The 19,976-nt window shown below is 44.9% G+C and overlaps 1 protein-coding gene across 5 annotated transcripts in view; it reads left to right on the forward strand.

The window, feature by feature from the left end:
- LOC140212721 (E3 ubiquitin-protein ligase DZIP3-like) overlaps window positions 1-19,976 on the forward strand; it is a 187,596-nt gene that overhangs the window by 98,604 nt on the left and 69,016 nt on the right. For 4 of the 5 annotated variants that reach the window (XM_072283827.1, XM_072283823.1, XM_072283825.1 and 1 more), the window contains 6 exons: window positions 4,311-4,510; window positions 5,574-5,645; window positions 6,203-6,259; window positions 12,376-12,440; window positions 13,885-13,936; window positions 18,236-18,346. In XM_072283827.1, the coding sequence (XP_072139928.1) occupies window positions 4,311-4,510; window positions 5,574-5,645; window positions 6,203-6,259; window positions 12,376-12,440; window positions 13,885-13,936; window positions 18,236-18,346 (557 nt within the window). The remainder of the gene's footprint in view (window positions 1-4,310; window positions 4,511-5,573; window positions 5,646-6,202; window positions 6,260-12,375; window positions 12,441-13,884; window positions 13,937-18,235; window positions 18,347-19,976) is intronic. The other variant, XM_072283828.1, reaches the window with a different exon arrangement.

Consider the following 19,976-nt stretch of genomic DNA (forward strand, 5'->3'; position numbering starts at 1 on the left):
CCAGCCATTGCTGCTCTGCCGTCATCCCTGCTAGTGTTCCTTTCCAATCAATTCTGGCCAACTCCTCTCTCATGCCTCTGTAACTCCCTTTACTCCAGTGGAATATTGATATATCTGACTTTAGCTTCTCCTTCTTAAATATCAGGGTAAATTCCATCATATTATGATCACTTGGCCCTAAGGATTCCTTTACCTCAAGCTCTGTAATCAATTCTGGTTTATTTTACAACACCCAATCTAGAATAGCTGATCCCCTAGTGGGCTCAACCACCAGCTGCTTTAAAAAGCCACCTCGTAGGCATTCCACAAATTTCCCCTTTTGGGATTCATCACCAACCTGATTTCCCAAATCTACCTGCAAATTTAAATCCCCCATGACTATTGGTAACATTGCCCCTTTGACATGCAATTTCTATCCCCCATTCTAATTTGTAGACCACATCTTTTCTACTGTTCGCACCCCCGTATACAGCTCCCATCGGGGTCGTTTTACCCTTACAGTTCCTTGACTCTACCCACAATGATTCAACATTTTCCGATCCTATGTCACCTCTTTCTAATGATTTGATTTCATTTTTTTACCAACAGAACAATGCCACCCAGATCCCAATAATCAACAATTTTGAACCTCTGCCCCCTGCACCAGTTCCTCAACCACACATTCATCTGCCACATCATCCTGTTCTTGTCCTCACCGGCATGTGACATGGGCAACAATCCAGAGATTCCTACCCTGGAGGTCCTACTTTTCAGCTTTCTACCTTGCTCCCTAAAATCTCTCTTTAGGACCTCCTCACCTTTCCTACCTAGGACATTGATGCCAGTATGCTCACCCTCCCCCTTTAGAATACCGTGGACCCGATCTGAGACATCCCTGACCCTGGCACCTGGGAGACAACATACCACCCGGATGTCTCTATCATGTCTACAGAATGTTGTCTCTATTCCTCTGACTATGGAATCTCCTGTCACCTCTGTTCTCTTCTGAGCCACAGCACCAGAAACCTGGTGACTGCGGCTCCCCCGGTAGGTTGTCCCCCTCAACAGTATCCAAAGCAGTGTGCTTATAGTTGAGCGGAACGGCCACAGGAGTACTTTGTACCGGCTGCCCCTTTTCCCTCTTTCTCCTGACTGTCACCCAGTCACCTGTCTCCTGCACCCTAGGGGTGACAACCTCCCTGTAGCTCCTGTCTATCACATCCTCATTCTCCCGTATGAGTCGAAGGTCATCGAGCTGCAGCTCCAGTTCCTTATACACGTTCTCTCAGGAGCTGTAACTTAGTGCACCTGGTACAGATGTGGTTATCCGGGAGGCTGGTGGTTTCTCAGAGTTCCTCGTCTTAGACACAGAACAAGACACAACCCCTGGAGCCATTCTCACTGCGCTAACTGTACCCCTACAGACAAGGGATGAGGAATAAAGAAGAAGAAACTTACCAGATACTTGCCTCACACAAGCCTAATGAGCCAAAACCACCCCTACACTGGCCCTCTCACACAATGGCCACTCCGCCCACCCCTGCCTTAATTTTATTCACCCTTTCTAATGAATCCCATTCATTAATTGGGTGGAGTACAACTCTGAAAACTGCCTCAAAGTGCTGCCTTTTTAAATCTTCAGCCGCGTAGCTTTGTGAAATTGCCACTACTTCTCATCTCCCCACTCACTGATTGGGCGCAGTCCAACTCTGAAAATTGCTGCAAAGTGCTGCCTTTTTTTAATCTTCAGCCGCATACCCAAGTGAAATTGCCGTTTCTACTCGTGCTCCCGCTTCTGATTAGGCACAGTCCAACTCCAGAAACTACCGCAAAACATTGCATTTTTTGATCTTCAACCACGTACCTATGTGAAATTACCGCTTCTATCATCCTCCCACTCACTAATTGGGGGCAGTCCAACTCCGAAAACTGCCGCAAAATGCTGCCTTTTTTAACATTTCAACTGCAAATCTGAATGAAATTTCTGCTTTTTCTGATGCTCCTGCTCACTGATTGGGCGCTGTCCAACTCTGAAAACTGCTGCAAAGCATTGCTGCTTTTAACCTTTAGCCGTGTACCTACGGAAATTGCTGCTTCTCCTCCTGCTCATTGGGCACAGTCCAACTCCAAAAACTGGCGCAAAGTGCTGCCTTTTTTCATCTTCAGCCGCAAACCTAAGTGAAATCACCTCTTCTCATCCTCCTGCTCACTGATTGGGCATAGGCCAGCTCTGCAAACTGCCGCAAAGAGTTGCCTTTTTTAATCTTCAGCTGTGAACCTAAATGAAATCACCACTTCTTCTCAACCTCCCTCTCACTGACTGGGCGCAGTCCAACTCCAAAAACTGCCGCTAATCGCTGACTGCTTTTTTATCTTCAGCCGCAAACCTAAGTGAAATCGCCACTTCTTCTCAACCTCCTGCTCACTGATTGGGCATAGGCCAGCTTCGCAAACCGCTGCAAAGAATTGCCTTTTTTAATCTTCAGTCGCGTACCTGAGTGAAATTGCCGCTTCTTCTCGTGCTCCCGTTCTCTGACTGGGCACAGTCCAACTCAAAACTATTGCGAAGCGCTACCTTTTTGAATCTTCAGCTTCGGACTTACTTGAAATCATAGTTTCTTCTCATGCTCCGGTTCACTGATTGGGTGTGGTCCAAATCCGAAACTGCCGCAAAGTGCTGCCCTTTTTAAGTCTTCAGCCGCGTACCTAAATGAAATATCTTGCTTCTTCTGATGCTCCCATTCACTGATTGGGCGCAGTCCAACTCTGAAAACTGTCACACACCATATCTAAAATAGCATACTTAAGTGAAATTACCACTTCTTATCGTGCTCCCACTCACAGATTGGGCGCTGTCCAACTCTCAAACCTGCTGCAAAGTGCTGACGTTTTTAAATCTTCAACTGCGTGCTGAAGTGAAATCGCTGCTGCTTCTCATGCGCCCGCTCACTGACTGGCACAGTCCAATTTTTTTATGTGTTGCACCATAATGGACATTTTTTTGGTTCTAATTGTGTTATTGCTTGTATAATTTTGAGTAATTGAAGTTTAATTTATGTTTTTCTTGTGAATGTTACTTACCTGATGTTATGTCCCTGTGATGCTGCTGCAATAAGTTTTTCATTGCACCTGTGCACACATGCACTTGTGCAGATGATAATAAACTCAACTGTGACTTTTGACTTTGACTCGACTGTTATAGGAACCTACCCCTCAGTAACAATCATCAGGAAGGAACGGAGAATCTGTATTTACCAGCAAGTATTCTTTATTGTCTCAACTAAAAAGCACATGGATTCACAAACGAACTACCTGTGTGCACACCCACTAGAATTCCCTGACTCCCCATGAACAGTCAATGAAAAGAAAAGGATATTACCCGGGAAAGGAGCCTACACTGGCCAGGTTCCTCGTGGTCCCGATCTCCACGTGTCCATGGGGTCCTCCTTATCCGCGGTGGTTGCTGAAAATTCATCACTGTTTGGAGTTCCTGACTCTTATAGTGTTCCTGATCAGTTGAAATAATGGATCTCTATCCCATTGGCTCAAGGTCACCTGACCAACCTGGGTCACCTGGGTTGGTTGTAGCCCTGGCTGTAGTTCAGGGCTACAACCAACATTGTTCTATATTTCTGCTCCTCAGCCTTGTGTTCCTTTCAACTGGTGACCCAAACACTGAGTCAAATGAGATTACATATTGCTTCTCTGGTAAGTCTGCCACTTTACATAATAAGTAGCTACTTGTCTGAGAATAGTCTCAGATTTAGCAGGTCATTACCTGAAGCTTGTTGCGTCCACATTCAATTGCTCTGATTGGATTATCCCAGAGCAAGAATCAGTTGTGTCTACAAAATGAGGGGAACAAAGACCACTGGTTCGTCTGCTTTCCTTGTCCTTGATTTGTCAAATCCACTAATTTGTACACTGTAGTTCCTTCTGGTCAACACAACTATGACCCTCCATCAAAGTCAAATTCAATGACCTGAAATGTTAACTGGTTTCTCTTTTCACTGATGCTACCTCACTGGCTGGGTTCTTTTGGTTTCTGTTCTAATTTTAGATTTCCAGCACTTGCAGTTTTATTTGTTCTCCATCACCTTGTTGCAGGGATCTTTCTGCGCATGGATTCACCACTGTGCTTTCTGAACAACAATGGAGGTCACACTTCAGAAATACCTCACTTGGATGTAAGAAGTATCTAGGGTGCCCGGTAGCCTTCAGGATTGGGCTTGACAGCTGCTTCTAAGCCATCCTGGGTGTGAAGAACTGAATGATCTCCTTTCTCTTGCTATGATTCTGTTCCAACTTCTAACTCTTCCTTGCTGTTGCAGAGTCGAAGACCAAGGAACCGATGAAGATGGGAGAATCCAAATTGGAGCCTCCTCCAGGACGGAAAGAGAATCCCACATTGCCAACAGGCACAGCCACTCCTGATGGGAAGAAAGGGAAAGAGACAGAGAAAGAGACAGAGAAAGAGACAGAGGCTGGCAGAGAGGGAGAGATTGCACCAGCTCAGGATGCCACGGAGGAGGTAGAACAGGAGGTTCTTGCTCGCCTTCACATAAGACGTAGGAACAGTTAGGCTATATTTAGAGTCTGCTCTCTGGTTCAAGGCTTCCCCACTATAGAAAGTATCCTCTTCACATCCACTCTATCTAGACCTTTCAATGTTCAATACGTTTCAATGAGATCTCCCCCGCACCCCCCCTCCACCAATTCTTCCAAACTCCAGCAACTACAAGCTCAGAGCCGTTAAATGCTCCTCATATGTTAACTCTTTCATTTCTGGGATCATTATTGTAAAGCACTCTGGACCCTCCTCAATGCCCCTTCTTAGGTATGGGGCCCAAAATTGCTGACAATATTCAGAATGTGGTGTGACCAATGCTTTATAAAGCCCCAACGTTATATCCTTGCTTTAGTATTCGGGGCCTCTGTGAAGTTGTAGTCTAGCAGTGGCATTTCTGCCTGATTTCTGGTCTACTTTATTTACATGCTGGTTGCTTGGTTTATGAAGGGTCTCTTTGTTGATACCCACCTCCTGAGGGGACTCCTTCATCATAGCACTTCTTTGGAAGCTGACCAGACGAGAGTGTAATTCCCTGAATTTGTCGGGCACATAAGAGACTGCAGATGCTGGAATTTGGAGGAACAGAGACTCACTGGGTTGAGCACCATCTCTGGTGGGTGGGAAGGAATTGTCAACATTTTGGGTTAAAATTCTGCATGTGGACTCATGCTGGGTTTTGACCTGAAACATCGATAATTCATTTCCCACCATGGATACTGCTCAACCCGCTGAGGTTCTCCAGTGGATTGTTTGTTATCCCTCCCTCCTGTTGTCCCAGTATTTTGTGTGTGAGACTGTCCACCTAGCCAGTCCCAATTTCTTGTATTCGGCCAGCATTCCTCCAGGCCCTGCTGCTCTATGTACCTATCCAAGTGCTTCTTAAATGCTGAGGTCCACTTGGGGAAGTAGTAGGACGAGATTGTTCTCTTGCTGGTTGTGTGAGGATTCCTTGATCCGTGTGGATCTGGGATCGCCAAGGTAACTTCTTGCTCTTCAGTGCTCACCACTCTCCTCGTTCTTGCAGGATAGCTCGCTTTTGTTTCAAGTGACTGCGAAAGGCGAGGGGAGCTCACAGCCATCTGGGACACAGAGTGCGGTGAGCTGTTTTAACGTGCGGGGAGACGGATGGGGTTTTACCTTGCATGCAGTCTGAGGCAGCTGGGGGCATCAAGGGGATTCTGGAAAACGCACAAGGATCAGGACAAAGCTCGAAACTGCTGCCACTGGTGGAAAGAGCAGGATACAGAGGTTAAGGAATTAGGAAAGGAGGAGGGAGTGGTTGGTGTCTACACTGTTTTTGGTGGATTCAACCACGGCACTTCCAAGGGAACTGAATCCATATTCTAATGGGTTAAAAAGCTGCAGATCTCCAAGGAGGTAGACAGAAACTGGGGTTGATTGCTCTTACAGAGATCCAGTACATACTTGAAGGGCTGAGTGGCCTCTTTCTGTGCCCTTGATATTTTGCGATTTGATTTGAAGCTGTTAAGTGCTGTCCCTATGAGCTGGGTCCACATCCGACAGCTGACAGCATTGTCCAGCAGCTCTGCCCACTGAGTTCAGCATTATCAGAGCAGGCAGTTCGAGGACTGTGTGCTCTTGCCAGGTATTTTGTGGCAAAATCTAAATCTGAAAATATGTTTGAAATTACAGAACGATCCCCAGAGATACAGCCGGAAGAAAAAGAAGAAAAAGACTAAGGGAAAAAAGGTAAATCACATTCCCAGCCCCACATCCCATGCTCTGAGTCTGAACGATGTGATGGGGGGAGGGGAATGAGCCGATTGCCTTTCTCTTTTTGCTTCACTGCATCTTTCCACTTTATTGTTTTCTTTATCTCTCTTTCTTCCTTTTGTTTCTTTTCCCTGTTATTATCTCTGCCACTGTAAAGTGTTACGCTAGCTGCTATACCACCATGCCAGGCAACCCAAGGTTCATGATAGGGAAGATTTAGAGGATTTAGGCCAAACACAGGCAACTGGGTCCTTGGTCAGTCTGGACAAGCTAGGCTGAAGGGCCTGTGTGTCTCTAGGACCCCATGAACAGAAGAGGGAAGAAGATGGTGAGATTAGTGGCTGACCAAAGCTGACTGATCACGAGTAAATCATGAGTCAAAGGTGTTACCTGCAGAGGGTGTTCCTAACTTGTGGTGCTGGGGGTTCTGGTCGAGCTGTTGTTCCACAGCTCTGTTGACCCAGTTTCAGTCCTGACCTCCAGCACCATCTGCGTTGAGTTTTCAACTTCTCCCTGTGACCATGTGAGCTTCGTGTGGGTGCTCTGCTTTCCTCCCACATTCCAAATATGCACTGGCTGTTAAATTAGTCAGCTGCTATAAGTTTCCCCTAGTTTAGGTGGGTGTCTGTGGGGACCGGTGATGGATGTGTGAGAGGGCAGGCGGTACAAGGGAAGGAGGTATGAGGATGGGATTGCTCTGGGAGCTAGCATTGACCAGATAGTTCACGTGTCCTGCGAAATATGAGGGACTTCTTGAAACGTGGAGGTCAGGCGTGCTCAGAATCCAGATGTGAACACATATGGGGAGAGCACATGGATCACATTTGGGTCATGTATGCATGCTGGCGACGTACAGTTGCAAGAAAAAGTTTGTGATCCCTTTGCAATTAACTGGTTTTCTGCATTAATTACTCAAAATCTGGCCTGATCTTCATTTAAGCCACGTTAACAGACAAGCATGATCTTCCTAAGCTAATACCACAATTGTACTTCTCATGTCTTTATTGAACACATTTCTTAATCATTCTGAGTCCAGGCTGGAAAAAACATACAGTGGCATGCAAAAGTTTGGGTATCCCTGGTCAAAATTTCTGTTACTGTGAATAGTTAAGTGAGTAGAAGATAAACTGATCTCCAAAAGTCATAAAGTTAAAGATGAAACATTCTTTTCAACATTTTAAACAAGATTAGTGTATTATTTTTGTTTTGTACAATTTTAGAATGGGGAAAAAAGGAAAGGAGCACCATGCAAAAGTTTGGGCACCCCAAAAAGATTTGAGCTCTCAGATAACTTTTACCAAGGTCTTAGACCTGAATTAGCTTGTTAGGGCTATGGCTTGTTCACAGTCATCGTTAGGAAAGGCCAGGTGATGCAAATTTCAAAGCTTTATAAATACCCTGACTCCTCAAACCTTGTCCCAACAATCAGTAGCCATGGGCTCCTCTAAGCAGTTGCCTAGCACTGTGAAAATTAAAATAAATGATGCCCACAAAGCAGGAGAAGGCTATAAGAAGATAGCAAAACGTTTTCAGGTAGCAGTTTCCTCAGTTCATAATGTAATTAAGAAATGGCAGTTAACAGGAACGGTGGAGGTCAAGTTGAGGTCTGGAAGACCAAGAAAACTTTCCGAGATAACTGCTCATAGGATTGCTAGAAAGGAAAATCAAAACCCCTGTTTGACTGCAAAAGACCTTCAGGAAGATTTAGCAGACTCTGGAGTGGTGGTGCACTGTTCTACTGTGCAGCAACACCTGCTCAAATATGACCTTTATGGAAGAGTCATCAGAAGAAAACCTTTCCTGCGTCCTCACCACAAAATTCTAGAAGACACTAGACACTAGAATACTACAGCACAGTACAGGCCCTTCAGCCCTCGATGTTGTGTCGACCCATATATTCCTTAAAAAAAAACCTAGTAAACTCACACTACCCCGTAACCTTCTATTTTTCTTTCATCCATGTGCCTGTCCAAGAGACTCTTAAATACCTCTAATGTTTTAGCCTCCATCACCATCCCTGGCAAGTCATTCCAGGCACCCACAACCGTCTGTGTAAAAAAACTTACCCCTGATATCTCCCCTAAACTTCCCTCCCTTAACTTTGTACATATGCCCTCTGGTGTTTGCTATTCATGCCCTGGGAAACAGGTACTGGCTATCCACCCTATCTGTGCCTCTCATAATGTTGTAGAACTCTATCAAGTCCTCTCATCCTTCTACGCTCCAAAGAGAGAAGTCCCAGCTCTGCTAACTTTGCCTCATAAGACTTGTTTTCCAATCCAGGCAACATCCTGGTAAATCGCCTCTGCACCCTCTCCATAGCTGCCACATCCTTCCTATAATGAGGTGATCAGAACTGAACACAATACTCTAAGTGTGGTCTCACCAGAGATTTGTAGATTTGCAATATGACCTCTCTACTCTTGAACCCAATCCCCCTATTAATGAAGCCTAGCATCCCATAGGCCTTCTTAACTACCCTATCAACCTGTGCAGCGACCTTGAGGGATGTATGGATTTGAACCTCAAGGTCCCTCTGTTCATCCACACTCTTAAGTAACTGACCATTAATCCTGTACTCAGCCTTCTGGTTTGTCCTTCCAAAATGCATCACCTCACACCTATCCGGATTGAACTCCATCTGCCACTTTTCTGCCAAACTCTGCATCCTGTCTATATCCTCTTGTAACCTTCGACAACCTACAGCTCCATCCACAACTTCTCCAATCTTCGTGTCATCCGCAAACTTACTCACCCATCCTTCTGCCTCTTTATCCAGGTCATTTATAAAAATCACAAAGAGCAGGGGTCCCAGAACAGATCTTTATGGCACTCTACTAGTCACTGACCTCCAGGCAGAATAGTTTCCTTCACCTACTACCCTCTGCTTTCTTCCTTTAAACCAATTTTTATATCCAAACAGCTGAGGTTCCACTGGTCCCATGCCTCATGACTTTCTGGATGAGTCTCTCGTGGGGGACCTTGTCAAATACCTTGCTAAAATCCATGTAGACCACATCTACCGCCCGACCCTCATCAACTTCTTTTGTTACCTCTTCAAAAAAACTCAATTAGGCTCGTGAGGCACGACCTTCCCTTCACAAAGCCATGTTGACTATCCTTGAGTAGACTGTACTTCACCAAGATGCTATTCTTAAGAATCCTTTCCAATAATTCAGCGTCAGAAGTTTGCAAAGGAACATCTCAACAAGCCTGATGCATTTTGGAAACAAGTCCTGTGGACTGATGAAGTTAAAATACGACTTTTTGGCTGCAATGCGCAAAGGTATGTTTGGAGAAAACAGGGTGCAGAATTTCATGAAAAGAACGCCACTCCAACTGTTAAGCACGGGGGTCGATCGATCACGTTTTGGGCTTGTGTTGCAGCCAGTGGCACGGGGAACATTTCACTGGTAGAGGGAAGAATGAATTCAATTAAATACCAGCAAATTCTGGAAGCAAACTTCACACTGTTTAAAAAAAAAAGCTGAAGATGAAAAGAGGATGGCTTCAACAACAGGATAATGAACCTAAACAGGCCTCAAAATCCACAATGGACTACCTCAAGAGGCGCAAGCTGAAGGTTTTGCCATGGCCCTCACAGTCCCCCGACCTGAACATCATCGAAAATCTGTGGATAGACCTCAAAAGAGTAGTGCATGCAAGACGGCCCAAGAATCTCACAGAACTAGAAGAATGGGCCCAGACAAGAATTGAAAGACTCTTAGCTGGCTACAGAAAGCGTTTACAAAGCTGTGATACTTGCCAAAGGGGGTGTTACTAAGTACTGACCATGCAGGGTGCCCAAACTTTTGCTTTGGGCCCTTTTCCCTTTTAGTTATTTTGAAACTGTAAAAAATGGAAATAAAGAAGTAATCTTGCTTAAAATATTAAAGGAATGTGTCATCTTTAACTTAATGCCTTTTGGAAATCAGTTCATTTTTTTACTCGCTTAGCTATTCACAGCAACAGAAATTTTGACCAGGGTGCCCAAACTTTTGCATGCCACTGTATGTAAACCCTTGTCTTTAATAACTGGTAGGACCTCCTTGAGCAGCAATAACCTCCACCAAACATTTCCTTTAGCTGCTGATCGGACTTGCACGTTGGTGAGGAAGAGTCTTAGACCATCCCTCCATACAAAACTGTTTCAATTCATTAATATTTTTGGATACCTTGCATGAACAGCCCTCCTTCAGGTCATGCCACAGCATCTCAATTGGGTTAAGATCTGGACTCTGACTTGGCCATTTCAAAACATGAATTTTCTTCTTTTTTTTTTAAAGCATTCTGTTGTTGATTTACTCTCGTGTTTTAGATCATTGTCTTGTTGCATCATCCAACTTCTATTAAGCTTTCAGGTAACGGACCGCTGCCCTGACACACTCTTGTAAAATGTCTTGATTCAATTTTGAATTCATTGTTCCCTCAACGATTGCAAGTTGTCCAAGCCCTAAGGCATCAAAGCAGCCCAAACCATTATGCTCCTTCCACTGTACTTCACAGTTGGGATGAGGTTTTAGTGTTGGTGTGCAGTGCCCTTTTTCCTTCAAACATAACGGTGTGCATTTCTGCCAAAAAGTTCAACCTTTGTCTCATCGGTTCACAGAACATTGTCCCAGGAGCATTGTGGAGCGTCTAGGTGATCTTCTGCAAACTTGAGATGTGCAGCAATTTTCTTTTTGGAGAATAGTAGTGAACCATTCTTGTTCAGTGATTTTCTTATAGTGGACACATGAACAGAGACTTTAGCAAGTTCTAAAGATTTCTGCAGGTCCTTTGCTGTTACCCTTGGGTTCTTTCACCTCCTTCAGCATTGCATGTTGTGCTGTTGCTGTGATCTTTGCAGGACACCCACTCCGAGGAAGAGTAGCAACAGTACTGAATTTCCTCCGTTTGTAGACAATTTCTCTCACCGTGGACTGATGAAGACTCAGTTCTTTAGAAATGCTTCTGTAGCCTCTTCCAGCTTCCTGCATCCCTACAATCCTTCTTCTAAGGTCCTCTGAAAGTTGCTTTGACTGAGGCATAACGTACATAAATATATCTTTCTTGAGAAGAGCAGGCTCTGTCAGTAACCTGACTTTGTGTGTCATTTTTTACAGGGCAGGGTACCTCTACTACCCACACCTCCAATCTCATCTCATTGGTTGCAACACCTGACTCCAGATAGCTTTTTCAGAAAGCATTTCCCCAGAGGTTTACATACTTTTTTGAACCTGGACTGTGATTGTTTAAATGGTGCACTTAATATTGTCAAGAAGAAGGACAATTATTTGTGTTTTATTAGTTCAGGCAGATTATGTTTGTCCATTATTGTGTCTCAGATGAAGATCAGACCATATTTTATAAGTAATTAATGCAGAAAACCAGGTAATTGCAAAGGTCTCAAGACATTTCTTGCAACTGTATCTGTACTTTCATAATAAAATTAACTTTGAACCCTTAAAGGTAAGCAAGGAAGTTTAAAGTATAGCTTTATTTGTCACATTCACAGTTGCAAGAAAAAGTTTGTCAATCCTTTGCAATTATGTCTTTCTCTGCATTAATTACTTATAAAATGTGGTCGGTAATGTATTTACATTAGGACCTATGTAGAAAGCTGATGTATGTACATGGGGATGTATGTACGTGGGTGATGCGTGTGCACCGGGGCATATGTAGCTGGGTGATGTCTGGAGATGGGGACTTATGTAGGTTGGTCACATATGTAAACGCTGACCTATGTAGGTGGGTAGCGTAAGAGCATTACATTGCCTATATAAAAAAAAGCTGAATTTTGGTTTCATCAGACCACAGAACCGTTTTCCAGCTGACTTCAGAGTCTCCCACATGCCTTCTGGCAAACTCTAGCTGAAATTTCATGTGAGCTTTTTTCAACAGTGGCTTTCTGTTCACCACTCTCCGATAAAGCTGTGATGTATGTAGAGAGGTGATGTATGTAGGTGGGTGACAGACTGGACTCTGGCTGGACTACCTATCGAGCTGCACTGATCCTGAACAATCTACTCACTTGCTCAGCCACGGGGTTCTATATTACTACTTCCAAAGTCTATTTAGAATAATTCTTTCTTAATCACTTTGTTTTTCAGAAGTCAGCAATTCCTGTTGAGAACGTTAGTGAGAAGGATGTGGAGAGCACTGCAGATGAGGAGAGGTAGGCTGCTGTCTGGTCAAGAATCGGAATCAGTATCATGGAAACATGCAATGAAATTTGTTATTTTGTGGCAGGGTGATGAGGGTCCTTAATAATGGATGCCACGTTCTTGAACCAGCGCATACAAACATGTATGTGTGTGAGTGACTGTGTATGTATGTATTGGTGTGTGAGTGGGTGTGTGTGTGTTTGTATGTATGTGAGTGTCGGAGTGTGTGTGGGTGTGAGTGACAGTGTGTGTGACAATTTGTGCATGGGTGTGAGTGTGTGTGAGTGACTGCATATGTACATGTATGAGTGACTTAGTGTGTGTGTGTGAGTATCGGAGTGAGGGTGTGAGTGACAGTGTGGGTGTGAGTGTGTTTATGTGAGTGGCTGGGAGAATGGCGGGTGTATGTATGTGAGTGTGTGTGACTGTGTGTATGTGAGCATATTTGTGTTTTTGCATGTGTGTGAGTGTATATTAGTGACTGTATGTGCATGGGTGTGTATGTATGTGTGAGTGACTGTGTGTGAGAGTGACTGTATGTCAGTGTCGCTTTGTGAGTGTATGTGTATGGATGTTTGTATATCAGCGTATGTGTGTGTGTTGGTGTGTGAGTGTGTTGGAATGTGTGTGAGGGTGTGAGTGACTGTGGGTGTGTGTATGCATGTGTGTGAGTGACTGTGTCTGTATGTGTCTCGTGTGTGTTGGTGTGAGTGAGTGTGGTTGAGTGACTGAGTGTGCATGAGTAAATGTATGTGCATGGGTGTGTGTGTGAGTGACTATATGTGTGTTTGTGACTATATGTGTGTTTGTGACTACGTGTGTATGTATGTGAATGAGTGTGTGTGTGTGTATGTGACTGTGTGGAGGTGTGAGTGTATGAGTGAGTGTGAGTGACTGCGTGTGACTGTGTGTGTATATGTGACTGAGTGACAGAGTGTGTGTGTGAATGTCTGAGTAACTCTACATCTGTATGTGTGTCTGAGTATGTGTATATACATATATGCATGTAAATATTAAATATATAGAGCGACACGGTAGTGTAGTGGTTAGCATAACTCTAGTGAACCAGGTTCAATTCCCGCTGCTGTCTGCATGGAATTTGTACATCCTCCCTGTGAATGCGTGCATTTCCTCCGGGTGCTCTGGTTTCCTCCCACAGTCCAAAGATGTACCAGGTAGTAGGTTAAATACTTAGATGGGTGTAATTGGGCGGTGCGGGCTCATTGGGGTGGGAGGGCCTGTTTCCGTGCTGTATTTCAAAATAAAATGAAAATTTAAAAATGTAAAAAGAATATTCAGCCCATTGTGCCTAAGGTTGGCAGTGAATCCCCTAACCTCCACCTTCCTCCTTCTCTTTCTTCTCTCACCCCTTCTCGCTCTTCCCCTTCCCACTTGTGTTCCTTTAGTTTGAGGTCCCTCTGATAGAGCGCACTGACTGTTGTTTCTCTCTGACAGGGATGAGGACGTTTCCCAGGCATCGCATCAGGAAGTCCAAACGAAGAATGAGGTAGGAGTTCTTCCAGATTGTTAGAGATGCAGTTTGACAAAGTCCCTGTAATAGAGCCTGCTGGCAATTCTAGAATATGGAACCTGGCAGAAATACTTTGGTACTGTCTGTGCGAGTTTCCTCTGGGTGTTCTGGCTACCTCCCATGTCCCAAGAAGATGGTAAATCTGTGGAATTCATTGCCACAGAAGGCTGTGGAGGCCAAGTCATTGGGTGTATTTAAAGCAGAGGCTGATAGCTCCCTGATTGGTCAGGGCATCGAAGGTTACAGGGAGAAGGCAGGAGAATGGGATTGAGTGGGATAATAAGTCAGCTACATAAAGGAACCCATAGGAGGCAGTGGCATAATATGATTGAATTCATACTGCAATTTGAGAGGGAGAAGCATAAGTCACATGTATCAGTATCGCAATGGAATAAGGGGAATTACAGAGGCATGAGAGAGGAGCTTGCCCAGGTGGATTGGAGGGGGATACTGGCAGAGATGATGGCAGAGCAGAAGTTTCTGGGAATAGTTCACAAGGCACAGGATAGGTATGTTCCACAGAGGAAGACTTCTCAAATGGCAGGGCTAGGCAACCATGGCTGACAAGGGAAGTTAAGGACTGTATAAAAGCCAAGGGGAGGGCATATAAGGTAGCAAAAGTGAGTTGGAAGTTGGATGATTGGAAAGCTTTTAAAATCCAACAACAGGCAACTAAAATGGTTATAAGAAGAGTGGAAGATACTAGCAGTGTACCAGAGGTCCATGAGAGTCAGGGAGCAGGAGTGACTGTCATTGCTATTACAAAGGAAAAAAGTGCTAGGCAAACTGAGAGGTCTTGAGGTGGATGTCATGTGGGCCAGATGGACTACACCCCAGGGTCTTGAGAGTGGTTGCTGAAGAGATAGCAGATGCATTGGTCATGATCTTTCAAGAATCACTTGACTCTGGCATGGTCCTGGAGGACTGGAAAATTGCAAATTGCAGTTCGTTCTTTAAGAAGGGAGGACAAAAGAAAGGAAATTATTGGCCAGTTTGCCTAACCTCAGTGGTTGGGAAAGTGTTGGAGTCTATTATTAAGGATGAGGTATCAGGGTACTTGGAGACTTCTGATAAAATAAGTCAAAGTCAGCATGGCTTCTGTAAACATAGAACATAGAATAGTACAGCACATTACAGGCCCTTCGGCCCACAATGTTGTGCTGACCCTTAAACCCTGCCTCCTATATAATCCCTCACCTTAAATTCCTCCAAATACCAGTCTCGTAGTCTCTGAAATTTCACGAGTGTATCTGCCTCCACCACTGACTCAGGCAGTGCATTCCATACACCAACCATTCTCTGAGTCAAAAACCTTCCTCTAATATCCCCCTTGAACTTCCCACCCCTTACCTTAACGCCATGTCCTCTTGTATTGAGCAGTGGTGCCCTGGGGAAGAGGTGCTGGCTATTCACTCTATCTATTCCTCTTATTATCGTGTACACCTCTATCATGTCTCCTCTCATCCTCCTCTCCAAAGAGTAAAGCTCTAGCTCCCTTAATCTCTGATCATAATGCATACTCTCTAAACCAGGCAGCATCCTGGTAAATCTCCTCTGTACCCTTTCCAACGCTTCCACATCCTTCCTATAGTGAGGCGACCAGAACTGGACACAGTTCTCCAAGTGTGGCCTAACCAGAGTTTTATAGAGCTGCATCATTACATCGCGACTCTTAAACTCTATCCCTCGACTTATTAAGGCTAACACCCCATAAGCTTTCTTAACTACCCAGCTACCTGTGAGGCAACTTTCAGGGATCTGTGGACATGTACCCGGAGATCCCTCTGCTCCTCCACACTACCAAGTATCCTGCCATTTACTTTGTACTCTGCCTTGGAGTTTGTTCTTCCAAAGTGTACCACCTCACACTTTTCCGGGTTGAACTCCATCTGCCACTTCTCAGCCCACTTCTGCATCCTATCACTGTCTCTCTGCAATCTTTGACAATCCTCTACACTATCCACAACACCACCAACCTTTGTGTCGTCTGCAAACTTGCCAACCCACCCTTCTACCCCCACATCCAGGTTGTTAATAAAAATCATGAAAAGTAGAGGTCCCAGAACAGATCCTTGTGGGACACCACTAGTCACAATCCTCCAATCTGAATGTACTCCCTCCACCACGACCCTCTGCCTTCTGCAGGCAAGCCAATTCTGAATCCACCTGGCCAAACTTCCCTGGATCCCATGCCTTCTGACTTTCTGAATATGCCTACCGTGTGGAACCTTGTCAAGTGCCTTACTAAAATCCATATAGATCACATCCACTGCACTACCCTCATCTATATGCCTGGTCACCTCCTCAAAGAACTCCCTCAGGCTTGTTAGACACGATCTGCCCTTCACAAAGCCATGCTGACTGTCCCTGATCAGACTATGATTCTCTAAATGCCCTTAGATCCTATCTCTACGAATCTTTTCCAACAGCTTTCCCACCACAGACGTAAGGCTCACTGGTCTATAATTACCCGGACTATCCCTACTACCTTTTTTGAACAAGGAGACAACATTTGCCTCCTTCCAATCCTCTGGTACCATTCCCGTGGACAACGAGGACATAAAGATCCTAGCCTCAAAGCCTCTCTGTATGTTAGATCTGGCTTTACTCCATGCACTTCTTTCACTGCTCTATCGCTCCGGGTCCCATCCCCCTTGCAAATTATTTTAAACCCTCCCGTACCATGCTTGCAAACCTACCTGCAAGGATATTGCTCCCCCTGGAGTTCAGGTGCAACCCATCCAATCTGTTCAGGTCCCACCTTCCCCAGAAGAGATCCCAATGATCCAAAAATCTAAAACCCTGCTCCCTGCACCAACTCCTCAGCCACACATTCAACTGCCATCTCCTCCAATTCTTACCATCACTGTCAGGTAGCACCGGCAGCAGTTCAGGCAAGAAATCTTGCCTGAAAAATTTGTAGGACTTCTTCGAGGAAGCAACAAGCAATGTGGACAAAGAAGAGGCAGTGGATGTCATTTACTTGGATTTTCAGAAGGCATTTGATAAATTGCCTCACATGAGGCTGTTTAACAAGATAAAATCCTATGGTGTTATCGGAAAGATACTGGCATGGATAGAGGAATGCTGACAGGCAGGAGGCGAGGAGTGGAAATATAAGGAGCCTTTTCTGATTGGCTGTCAGCCTCAGGATAGAGAGGCATCCATTTAAAGCAGAGATGCAGAGAAATTTCTTCAGCTAGAGGATGGTGAATTTGTGGAATTTGTTGCCATGTGTACATGTGGGGGCCAGGTCATTGGGTGTATTTAAGGCAGAGATTGACAGGTTCTTGATTGGACATGGCATCAAAGGTTACGGGGAGAAGGCCGAAGAATGGGGTTGAGGAGGAGGATAAAAGGGATTAGCCATGATAGAATGGCGGAGCAGACTCGATGGGCCAAATAGCCTTATTCTGCTCCCATATCTTATGGTCTCATAAAAACAAGGAGATAATGCTGACGCTTTATAAGACACTAGTCAGGCCACACTTGGAGTACTGTCAATAGTTTTGGGCCCCTTATCTCAGAAGGGATATGTTGTCATTGGAGAGAGGATGATATGGATGATTCCGGGAATGAAGGGGTTAACATATGAGGAGCGTTTGTCAGCTTTGGGCCTGTACTCACTGGAATTTGGAAGAATGCGTAGGCACTATTTTTAATATGAAGAAATCCATTCAAAAATGCTTGAGTACAATGATGTGTGTTTTAAGCTTATTTATCTTCTACTGATAGGAGGGGGAGATAAGAGAACTCATCTTTACAATCTACTCCATATCATAGTCCATGTATCTTATTGTCTACCAGCAATGCACTTTCTCTGTATCTGTAGTCATAGCACTATCATTTACATTCTGGTTGGGTGGGATCTTTGATTTTACTGGTTGCTTTACTGAGAAAGGAAGAAGTGTAGACAGAGTCCATGGAGGGGAGGGTGATGGACTGAGTTGTGCCCACAACTTTACAATTTCTTCTGGCCTTGGGCAGTTACCATACCAAGATAGGATGCTTTCTATGGTGCATTGATAAAAATTATTGAGGGTCAATGGGGCATGCCAAATTTCCTCGGCACTGGTGTGCTCTACTTAAAATTAACGGCAGAGTGAGATGGCTTTGTAAACTGGCACAGAGTTGATGGACCAAATGGTGTAAAAAAAAAAAAAAAAAAATGGGAATAAAATGGGATCAGTGTAAATGGTTGGCATGAAGCTGGTGGGCTGAAGGGCTGATTTCCTTGCTGTGAGCTATGCAAGGGTTGAAAATGTTCCCTGTTAGTTTGCAGAACTGGAGGCCACAGCACGACGCTGGCAGCTGCTCTATGAGGAGAAGAGTTCCCAGTACGAGCAGCTACTGAAACGACAGAGCAAGACGCTGGAGAGCTGTAAGGTTGGTGCTGGAGGTGATCACAGGGCATGAGTAACAACGGTATGCCACCATGTACTGAGCTCAGGGCTCATCTTTCACCCAAGTACCACCTTCCTGCACGAACCCCGTGTCCCTGATTTCTTTAATATCCAAGCATCTCTGACAAAATAAATAAACAAGTATCACTGAAAACCTGAGCCCATAGGTTGTGGAATCAGTTCAGTGTTGAGGTGAGTGAAGTTATCCACACTGGTTCAGGAGCCTGATGGTTGAAGGGTAACAATTGTTCCTGAACCTGGTGGTGGGTGTCCCCTTTAATGTTTGCTACAACACTGGATGGCATCCGTTAGTCTCGCGAGACCATGGATCTGCGCCTAGAAAGTCTTGCTTCAGTCTCTCCAGGGCGCAGGCCTGGGCAAGGTTGTATGGAAGACTGGCAGTTGCCCATGCAGCGAGTCTCCCCTCTCCACAACACCGATGTTGTCCAAGGGAAGGGCAAGGGCCGATACAGCTTGGCACCAGTGTCGTCGCAGGAGTTGCCAGAATGAGGTTGAAGGCAACGTCGGACTGCCTTAGGGACTCCAGCTCCGGATTTGTCCTCAGGGTTTACTCCCAAAGCCTTTCCCATGAGTGGGTGTGGCCGCAAGGCAGCGGAGGTGTGAAATCAGAGTTTTCCCTCTCTTAGATGGACTGCCTTCCCAGGCTGACAAGCTCCATCTACCTGAAGCACTGGTTTTAAGGTGCCAGGACCCGCCTTCACCCCTTCTCCTGTCAGTAGAAACAGTTCTACTGGGTTTAGAGGCTAAGGCACACGAGAAGGCCAGGAGTTGGACTTGGTTGTCAGAGGCTATTTGAGGTGCATGCCGTGAGGAGCACTTTTAGGTAGTGGGAGCTTGTCCCCACTACCACTGCTCAGCTGGACAACCTTGGAACCTTGCTACACCACTGTGTATGTAAAAGGATGCATATTATGTCCCTCTGTACACCAATACCACCCCATCTCTCACCATTTACAAATGGGGCTTCCGTCAGCATAGAAACAAGCCCTTTGGCTCATCTAATCCGTGGTGATTCATTTAAACTGCCCAGTCCCATTGACCTGCACCTGGACCATAGCTCTCCATAACACTTCTATCCATGTACCTATCTAAACTTCTCTTAAAAGTTGAAATCGAGCTCACATGCATCACTTGCGCTGGCAGCTCATTCCACATACTAATGATCCATGACCTCTGGTTGTAGTCCCACCAAAACTCTGGAAAAAGTCTGCTTGCATTTCCCCTATCTTTACCCTCATAATTTTGTATACCTCTTTCAAATCTCCTCTGAAAGAATAAAGTCCTAACCTATTCAATCTTTCCTTATAACGCAGGTCCTCCAGACCCCGCAACATCCTTGTAAATTTTCCTCTGTACTCTTTCAACCTTATTTACATCTTTCCTGTAGGTAGGTGATCAAAACTGCACACAATACTCCAAATTAGGCCTCACCAACATCTTATACAATTTCAACATAACATCCCATCTCCTGTACTCAATCCATTGATTTATGAAGGCCAATGTGCCACAAATTTTATTTATGACCCTATCAATCTGTGATGCTACTTTCAATGTATTCTTGACCTGTATCCCTGGATTCCTTTGTTCTACCA

This window comes from Mobula birostris, chromosome 20 (genome assembly GCF_030028105.1).
Source record: "Mobula birostris isolate sMobBir1 chromosome 20, sMobBir1.hap1, whole genome shotgun sequence".
Taxonomy (NCBI): domain Eukaryota; kingdom Metazoa; phylum Chordata; class Chondrichthyes; order Myliobatiformes; family Myliobatidae; genus Mobula; species Mobula birostris.